The sequence below is a fragment of the Papaver somniferum genome, chromosome 1, assembly GCF_003573695.1.
Source record: "Papaver somniferum cultivar HN1 chromosome 1, ASM357369v1, whole genome shotgun sequence".
Classification (NCBI taxonomy): Eukaryota; Viridiplantae; Streptophyta; class Magnoliopsida; order Ranunculales; family Papaveraceae; genus Papaver; species Papaver somniferum.
Genome location: NC_039358.1, coordinates 196,278,555 through 196,288,532, shown reverse-complemented (window position 1 = coordinate 196,288,532; position 9,978 = coordinate 196,278,555). Strand labels below are relative to the sequence as shown.

At 36.1% G+C, this 9,978-nt stretch overlaps 1 protein-coding gene across 2 annotated transcripts; it reads right to left on the bottom strand.

Moving 5' to 3' along the window:
- Positions 1-2,188: 2,188 nt before the first annotated feature.
- LOC113310944 (probable rhamnogalacturonate lyase B) lies at positions 2,189-9,898 on the bottom strand. 2 transcript variants are annotated; one of them, XM_026559768.1, is made up of 16 exons: positions 9,788-9,898; positions 9,008-9,232; positions 8,803-8,927; positions 6,591-6,641; positions 6,362-6,481; positions 6,116-6,235; positions 5,705-5,840; positions 5,355-5,525; positions 4,877-5,038; positions 4,287-4,393; positions 4,110-4,200; positions 3,876-4,017; positions 3,625-3,781; positions 3,426-3,542; positions 2,829-2,952; positions 2,189-2,739 (listed from the first exon to the last, which is right to left on the bottom strand). In XM_026559768.1, exons 1-16 carry the CDS (start codon positions 9,809-9,811, stop codon positions 2,494-2,496), a joined length of 2,118 nt encoding a protein of 705 aa, XP_026415553.1. In that variant the 5' UTR covers positions 9,812-9,898; the 3' UTR covers positions 2,189-2,493. The 2 variants fall into 2 exon arrangements, with proteins under 2 accessions (XP_026415553.1, XP_026415560.1); XM_026559775.1 differs by lacking the exon at positions 9,788-9,898 and adding an exon at positions 9,339-9,644 and having other exon boundaries at positions 2,494-2,739.
- Positions 9,899-9,978: the final 80 nt, after the last annotated feature.

The window sequence follows — 9,978 nt, the reverse complement described above, 5'->3', positions numbered from 1 at the left end:
AGCTCAACATAAGAAAAAAAAAATTATCATTTTGACTTGTGTTCGTTGTAATTGAAATTCTTCTGAGTACTGCTTGCAAAAGAGAAAGTATAAAGAAGTATAAAAAAGTGGTTTATGGATTTCGGGTTTTAACTGAACCACGACTGTATCCGAACCGCAACTCCATCTTGTTAATCTGAAAGCTGAAGAACAACTCTGTTTTTTAGTGACAGATGATCAACTCTGATTGTACATAATTTCTTTATATGTAGCGTTTTCAGTGGTACAAGCCAGTGATTCCTTCAGTATTAATTCACTTGTAAATATGGGTTTTGAAAATGAATGAAGTATAAATGTTTGAACTATCAAAATATGATTGATTTAGCAAAAATTGGAAAATTGGAAAAGTGATTTTGATTTCCTGATTGATCAATTCTGATCGATGTCATGGATATCTTAAGAAATCTTAAACTGTAACTCTGTTTCTTTGGTAAGACTTGAATGTAATTCGCAATCAATTTAGTTGATTATCTCAATTCGAATGTAAATTTGATGAAATTGCAAAATCAGAAAACCAATTTCAATTTCTCTGCACATTTGTTGTGACGAACAACATTGGTTATTTTTCATCACATAGGGACTCCCTTTGGTCGTCCAAAAATATTTCTCTTAATAAAATCTTTTGTAAAACCATGGGCAAGGCTTCAAGGCTTTGTCTCGTGACTGGCTCTGTAATCATCTAATCCCGGTTCCTAGTAAAAAAAAGGAATATTAATCTTCATTTTTGTCTTTAAATTGCAAATTCTTCTTACAATGGTAATATTCCTAACGATAAAATCCCATATAAAAACTACAAGCATGCCTTAAGGAAATGACTTCCCTCGGGGATGGCTTTGTAGTCATCTAATCTTGATCTCTATTAGTTTATTTTCTTTTTCACTTTTGATTAAATTGATTTTTTATGGTTGAATCTACGCGAGAAACTCGTTTTTACTTCTATTGCCAAAGTTTGCAATTATTAATACTATTTGAGAAAAATCGAGTTTTTATATTTCTCAATCTTTCTATTACTGGATGTATGAAACATGTTATCTGAATGTATGAAAAAGGTTATTTGAATGTACGAAACCGGTTATCCCGAATGTTTTACGGTCAAAAACTGGATACTTACTTGTATACAAATTGAAAATTCAGATTGTTATCTCCTTTTTCTTAAAAATTCATAGGGTGAGGATAGTATATTGACCGCCTATGTATCTCATTGGAAACAAGATGATCTTGGATGAGCAAGAAAACAGAGAAAAAATTAAATTCTTGACAATGCCCAATTTTACTAAGGATTTTTTTTTTTTATGTTTTGCAAAACCTTCTTGTTACCCGATTTAACAAACAAAAGAAAATAAATAAAAATGTTGGAAACCCAAATTAAAATATAAGCTTTGTAGACTTTAGCAGATTACGACTTTCCATTGTTCGAAATTAAGATATAAAAGTGAGTGGTAAAAATATAATGCTAGTATATTTTATTTTTTTGATTTGATTTACAATTGTTTTTTTTTTTTTGATTCAAAATCATCTTTCTAAACCGGTCCATGCATATCATGCAACGGAAATTAAAGAGAGAATTCAAGAAACAGTTGAACAAAAAGAATATAAGAATGCACTTACAAGTAGCTTCACTGATCCCTAGTACACGGGAAAAAAACTATTTTCACAATGATGAACTCAGACCTTCAGTTGCCTAGCGGTTGTGCAAGGCTTGGTCAGGCCGGCATAAAAACTATGATCTATATTTTGGGAGCATGTCTTCTACCCAGACCCGGTACTTGCTACTGGAATATGGGTTTTGGTCTTTGGTCTTTAGAACTCAGACCTTCAGTATTGTGTTTTTTGTTCTTCCTCTCTTTTCGATCATTTTCTAGTTTATAGAAATTTTTTGCAGTTATGTTATTAGTAAATTATTATTTTTTCAGCATGAAATTATTTGCAAGACAGCCGATCGAAAGGGTTAGTTGTAAGCCTATTATATGTACAAGTGTATATTCTTTTTTCCTCCAATGAATTTGGCTGAATTTCAATCATGGGTTTGGGGTCAAACCATTTCACTATTTACAACCTTCATGTGAATCATGTCTCATTGATTGCTGTACTAGGTACCTGCAATCCCAGTCCTAGATATGCTTCAGGGGTGACAATTTTTTAAAGAACATGTATAAAAACTAACCAGGGGCAAATATATAAAAACTAACCAGGGGCCAGACTCGGTATGGGGGAGATTCATTTCTACCCACCGTATACACCGAGTCAGCCTCAGTTTGAATCTTACATGTGTACTACGTAATGTTTCTCACTATTACAACAAGAGTGGTGCTTATGACAACCTAATGCTTCCAGGTTTAAAACTCCCCTTGAGCATCGTCGCAGCTGGATCAATAAATACTGACGCGTACTTGTAATACTCTGAAAAGATCCTATGACTACTGTGGTGTGTGATAACTGGATATGGTATATCTTCTATGCAACATTGGTTGGAGGTCCTTCCAAGCGAATGTAATCATACATGAAACCATTGAATGGCATTGAAGTTCTTGTTTGTGTTATGAATATTGTGTTTTTGCCTGGGTGAAGTAGGTTTCCTGGTACGTTAACTGTATATAACCAGTACAATCCATGGATTCCATGTCTTGCAATTGCATTGTCTTTTCCAATATTTCCAGTTGTGAAGAGAGGCCTTACTGCTTTCTCGTCATTGACCCGAACCTATTATTATTATTATACATTGATACAGGTAAATTAGTATAACATAGTAAGGCTTTACAGGTTTTGCTGAATTGAGGGATAAACCATACCTGTAATTCAGCGTAAGTAGCAGAGGCAATTGCTATTCGGAGTTTATAAGTTCCGGATGGCAAGACTTGGTCGATTTTGAATACAATGCTCCATGTTGTTGGAACATACTTGTTACCTAGTTTCCTGCAGACACATGATTTCATTAACTTAGTATCTGAAACCAACACGAAGTGCTTTGGTTCAAAGATCCTGCAGGTTACGTATAATCTAGCATTTTAAGATTTTCAGCACGAATCACTTGGGTGCAAAAGAGAAGAACAAGGATACCAGAATTACCCCTACATCATCCTAAATGGTGATAAGCGTGTCAAAACAAAATATTTAAATGTCTTTAATCCAGTAACTCTATCTTCTGGAAATGCTTCCCAAGACCGAACTTTGATACCTATAGCATCCTGAGTAATTGACAGTCTCTAGCATCCTAGTTGTAATGCCTCAAAACGAAATCAGGCCCGTTTACATTACAAGGTCAAATAGTACAGAGAAATTCGGGCATCGTTCAAGCTGAAGAAGGTTTTATAGATAATTGTTGCTAAGGTCCTGCAAAATGACAAAGACTAGCAGTTGAACAGTATGGCAGTGATGATTAATCTAACCTTGGAACGTGTGCATAGAACCAATCTCTCTGGTGCTGGTTAACACCAATTGTGAAGACGAGATCTGTAGTTGGATACATTTGTGAGTATTGCTCCCACGTTCCATACTGTCGGAACCTGTAAACAGAAAGATAGGGTGTTTGTAATAAAATGTTGATCTAACTGATGCAGCATCATTTAGAATGAAGTGAACACTTACCAGTCCCCACGATCAACATACAGTCTGTTCATGAGGTTTTTATTAGGTTCAGGGACTCGAAATTCAGCTGCTGATCGATCTGCAACTCCTATCTCCCACAATGTAGGACCATCTCTTGGAGGTTCATAAACAAGCTTACCCACATTCTGATTAGATCCTGTAACATGTTTCAGTTCACCCTACTCGTAAGATGTCATCAGAACTGAAGGATAGAAGAGAAAATACTTGAGCAAAACGAGAAAAATCAAAACCTGGGGATATCTTAATGATAATGTTGTGCTTAAAATCTCCAATAAAACCAGGAACCCAAGCAAAAAGATTATATTCTCCGGCACGAACATTTGGGATCGAAAATGACCCATCCGCGTTGGCTTTAGTCCAAAACTGATAACCCTGAAAGAATTGACACGCAAGAATTACTAACATTTCGTTGATTAACAAGACGTTAAATTAAAAGTTAACAAGTCTTAACATGTATGAATAACCTTGCATTCTCTTTGCCAAGATCCAACTTCTCCTGGGGGAGCCAAACCAACATAAGCAGAATTACCGGGAATGTCAAGCCGATTAACGTACCTAATGGGAAAAGTCTTGAAGAGTTAATTAATCTAGTTTAGCTCAGCTACAATTGAAAAATCTAAAACAGAAATGAGATGAATCACCTATCCCGAACTGACAAGCTGCCTGTAACAGTACCCCGTTGATCTGCAGCAGGAAAGTCATCCGAAGCAGGGAAACTGTAAGGCCAACTTTTGACTTCCTTGGCCAACTGGAAGGAAAGAACTAGAGGTTAAACATTAGATAAAGATCAAAGAAGTCACAAAACATAGCTTTCAATTGTTTGAGGTGCAATATTTCTTGAGTATGGGGTTTTATCGGTAAAGCTAAAAAAATGGACTCAGGTTAAGCTTTCTGGTCCGTAAGCATGTCATGATAAATTATTATTTGGTAAAATATGGCTCTGAAGACAAGGTCCATGTTTCAACATCTAATTTTGAGAACCATATCCCTACAAATCTTCAGAGTCCATACAATCATCAGGTGGTATCGTAACATTAGTACAATAACCTTAGTTTAATACAATACCAGTGACAGTACATCCATATAACACCTTCATATGTGTGGCTAGGATTCAGATCCTTTAACTCAATACCTTAGTTTCGTGTTATACGGAGATGTGAGAAAACTCTTTTGAGCATGATGCTTAATATATAGTGCAGAGGAAGGTAAGGGCAAGGAAACAATGAATAACCTGAGCTTTTGCATCCTTCCACAGTGCTGCATAGAGATCTTTTTCTGCTGGGGGGGCTGAGTTAAGATACACGAAAACAGGACCAAAAACTTTTTTCCACGGTTCTCCATTTCCAAATTTAGGAGATAGCTCATCTCCAGTGTAATGGCTACTAAAGAATATCTGAACCACAACATATCACAAATCCAGGTAAGAATATTTTGGCTCCATGAAATACGGGAAGTACCTTTACAAGCTTCAACCATGAACAACTAAAACAGTAAGCTTATTTTACGTAAATACACTCATTTACATAGACCTAATTCACACATCCCTAACAGTCGATATACTCACTTCACGCAGATAACTCTTGTACGAACCCTTACTCTCTCATTCCACAAAAGAAGAAAACCATCTCAAACTCAAAGAATGATGTTTTGCTTAAGAGTGGCTAGACTGAGATGCATGATTTAGATAGACGGAGAGGTGAGATGCTTACAGAGAGACTTATAGGGCCTGCATGGGAGGTGAGGTCCTGTTTGTGAGGGCCACCTACAAGGAACTCACTGCTAGCTGTTATAATCCAAAATCCTACACGTGGATTCGCACTAATCCATCCATGTACCCCAGTATCTTTGTTCTCAACTGAATACATGTACTTATCATCTACCTGCGCCACAAAAATATGAATAATTTCTTAATTAGCATCATGTTGTTTTGTTTTTTCCTTATTGGCTACAAATGCCAGCAGAACAGGCTCTCCCATTTAAACAATGGCTACCGCAATATATAACCATATACTGTAATTAACAGAAAAACTTATGTATGCCTTCATGGTGCAGCTCTTACCTCTCCTTTATGAACTGGATTGATTGGATTTGTTAACAGAACTGCTTCAGGATAGGCCAAAGGTTGACCTTTTTGACGATCCTCATACGCGGGCATCTCTCTTTGCATTGTATCTGATACGGTCATGTGGTGAAACCTAGCCATTTTAAGTGCAGAGAGAAAGAGTGAATAAGATGACCCAACAAAGGACTCAAACAGGTTAGTCGAGCACAAGAACAGCATAAGTTACTGTGGGTTCTTTTGAAGTCAATCAACTCCCAAAATGCAAATTCATTGCTCAAACCAAGCGCAGCAATCCACAGCATGGAATGCTGCTTTCTTTTTCACATAATACTAGGAAAAGTTACATGCATTTTGCACGTAGACTGCAGGCTTACGTAATAAACAAAAGAAAAAGAGAGATTGAATTACATGGCTGAGCTGAGCTTGAAAGCAACCCTGGCTTCGGCGAGGCTAAACTCTGGGAATCCTTTAGGGTGATCAAAAATACCATACGTATAGAAACCAGAGGAATCTTTTAGCATGATGTACCTATATATGTACCCCCCAAATAGAAGAAAAAAACATGTTACGAGTAACTAATCATGGTAGTCATTCACGTTAACAATCACCAGATGTTGCATACAGATAATCGAAGAAAAAAAATTGCATACAGACCTTTTGTCCAAATTCATAGGAGCGAGTTTGCCTTTCAAAGAAATATCCCATTTCCATGAAAAAGAAACTTCAATTTGGTTCTCGTTTTGTACTATAACCTTAAAAGTTGTTGCTTTCAACCTACAAACACATTTTAATAATACCAACCAGTTGTATTAAATGAGGTTTAAAACAGAAAGGAACAGTTAAATTTCATTCATGAACTGAGCTAAAGAAAGAGAAGGATTACTTATCAAAATAATCTTTATGTCCTGGTTCTCCCCACACAACATCCCAGTACCTAATTTCCAAGAGTAAGGATATATCAGTAAAGTGTACAAACTACAACGTAATGGCTTATAAGGACACAGAAACGGTTCATTTGAAGACCATCGGAAATCTAAAGTATTGATCTCTGCTAGACATTTTGTCAGACCATCAATCTTTACCAAAAAGACTGTGCTTGGATGTGGAGAAGTATAGTTAAGTTTCTTAACATCTACCATGAAATTTAAAACAATTGAAAGTAAACGCCATACAGAAAATGGGTCTACGTTATAATACAAAATGTCTACGGTTCTTAGAAAATGGGTCTACGTTATAATACAAAGATGGTGTCTGCATTACCATACAAGACAAGACAAGGCTGAGCAGATATTCATACTGGTGGCATTTTGTATCGACTTTTGTAACTTCATTTGATAAACTTTAACCTTTCTTCTAAGAAAAAATTAAGGCTAAGCAGAATACGAGTTGGCTTCAACTATTTTAAGCAGTCCTGGTCACTCATACATGATATTTATCTCTGTGCAGGCAAGCTACCAGGCTTCCAGGAAAACGACACATGATAATGATCAGTTAATTAACAAGATACCTTGACTTAGTGATGCCTACCCACTACCTTAATTGAGAACGGTCTCTAAATGATTTAGGAACTGGTAACCCTTTGGAGGAATAACTCGGAGAGTCGTGCATGCCTGTGGGTGATATCGCTAAATTCTCTACGCCTTAAGCCGTAATTAACAAAGAGCAACTACATACCCAAGACTAATTGCTTCAGAGTTGCATCAAAATCAATTATAGACTAATCGTCCAATGTATCCTAAACAACATACATAATCGTGTGCCTAAGGACATTTCAGTAAGGATAGGTATACGAAACAACAGCCTATGCAGTCTAATTAAAACAGGTAATCAATAACTTTCTGTATACTGAACTACACTACAATTCAAATTGATTGAATGACAACATGAAACATACAGAACATTCAATGATTCTAGTAATAGTAAAATTAGGGGGGAAATTAGCTGGTAGTTCACTTACTTTGCTAGGGTAATTCAATGTAGCACCGCAATCATTTCCCTAAAGAAAAATGGGGAAAGCCCTAATTTTTCTGAAATTAGCCTCACACACTAAACAACCAACCCTTCGCTCATCCTATTAGTGTTTCAAGAAATTCCAGAAATGGGGTTTCCCCAAAAACCCATGTACTACTTTTATTTTCCCGCAGAGAAGACGAAGAAATCTGATCATGAGAATCACTCCTTTCCACCAAATTACAGATACCCATCACAAGGATTTCTCTGATAGGATTTGAGAGAAGATTATAGGATTTGAGAGAAGATTTTCAAAGTAAGGGAAAGGAGAGAAAGTAAAGATTTTCTAGTGAGAGTTTCGGTCCTTTCGGAGAAAAATGAAATGGGGCTTTTCCACAGCGGCACAGCCCGTACTGGTGTTTCAAACTCTATTCTTGACGTTGCTAAAAGGGTTACAAAATTTTATGGGGGGTTACCAATTTAGTAGTGCTGAGGTTTGTTTTGTTTTATAGAGGTTTTTCAATCCTGTGAAATTAAGTAATCCTGATATGAGCTTTGTTGAAGAATCCTTCCGAACCTTTAAATAAATCTTATGTCAGTATCATTGGACATCGCTACGACTTCCTGATATTTGATGCCATAGAAGATAATTAAATTTCGAGATAGAAAAATTCTATCTCGAATAGTTGGATCCTTTAAAAATATGAGTGATGATATGTACTACAAAACATTTTAAAGAAGATTTTGTTTTCACATCTTATTAGAAATTCTAACTTAAAGAGCATTGAAATTCTACGTTTTATAAATCGGCAACTAAACCGCATCAACACCAGCCGTATCTGTGTTACTGCCACAGCAGTTAACTGATCAACCAATCAAATGAGCATGTCAGATATAATCTCTGTAGAGGAATGTGTACAAAATTAGACTCCGAGCACAAGGCGCTATGGTCCATGGAGAATCTATATATACATGGGTCTGATCAAAAAGGGGATATCAGCCCAATTCATTTCGTGAGGCCCGTACTTTTGTAATTCTCTTTTGAAAGAGTTAAAAATTCGGTTTTATCTCAGGCTAGAGCCTCTAGAAAGTTTGTGGCTGATTGTTATGCTAGAATATATGAAAGCATAAATGTTTATGTTTACCCTCTGCTGTCTTCGGTATCGCGAATCTCGAGTAAGTTAGCATCGATGCCGTGGTATTGTACAGCAGTTACTAGACCATCGGGGTTGGATAAGTTAACTCGAACAAAACTGTTTTCCATCACTACCTGTCAAGCAAATGAACCCGTCCATTAGTCGCAATGTTATGTTAATTACCATGATTTTTTTTCGAGTGAAGGGTACCTACATATTTTCCTTGAACGAGTAATTTGAGTCCTGAGTTTGATCCCTTAACGTTAGCATTTGCCACAGACGGAAAGTTTCTTGCTGCCAAACTTTCGACCGATGTGATAGATAATGAAAGGACGGAAAGAAATGCCATCCACCATAATACCACACCTGAGTTTTTCTTCTTCGTCCAAGAATATGGATATTGCACGTAAGCATCAATAGAGTTCTTCATCGCTTTCACCTGTGATAGTAATTCCCACATCAAATCAGACGACATATATATACACGAACATTTATTATCTGGTGCATGATCACAAGCGAGGAAAAAAAATGTCTGATTTTCTTACTAAATCGAATGGCAAGGATAGAGAATCAACAAGCCTACAGATATTGCAAACATGATTGTCTTCTTTCTTCTTGATTCATTTGTACAGCCCATGCAAAGAAGGTTATCGTCTGGCTTCCTAATTGTATTTTGTGTACGAAGAGAGGGATAAAGAAAACAAAGACAATGAAAAACCTTCTTATTACCTAAACTTAAGTTTCTTTTCTTTTTTTTTTTTCATCATAGGAAATTTATTTTTACGATAAATTTTCAAACCTGCCCATGCATATCCATGCATTACCACCAGTCTCAAAAGAACTTATTCATTCAATTAAACTCAAAGATCATTTATGTTCAACAAAAGTGTAGGAATGTAGCTTCAATGATCCATAATAGTATATGAAAAAACAAAACGAAATGCAAAAATGAAAAGGATTTGGTGGAAAGAATAAGAAGAGGAATCACAAATACCTTTTTCCTTTCGTGTACGTTCATATTTTTGATTTGTGAATGTTAATTTCTTTTCTTCAATAATCGACCTTCAGTACTTTTTTTTTTTTTACTTTCTTCCTCTCTTTTCTCTTCAGGTTAAATATTTGGATCGCTTTCTAATCTGAAGATGATTATTGCACCTATATTATTAGTAAAAAGCAGTTTTTAGC

Coding starts and splice junctions, on each gene's coding strand:
- LOC113310944 (XM_026559768.1), bottom strand. CDS start 9,811: ATGAACGTACACGAAAGGAAAAAG. Junction 5,841..6,115: donor TTCAAGCTCAGCTCAGCCAT/GTAATTCAATCT, acceptor TAAAATGGCTAG/GTTTCACCACATGACCGTAT. Junction 4,201..4,286: donor AGCTTGTCAGTTCGGGATAG/GTGATTCATCTC, acceptor TTTTCCCATTAG/GTACGTTAATCGGCTTGACA.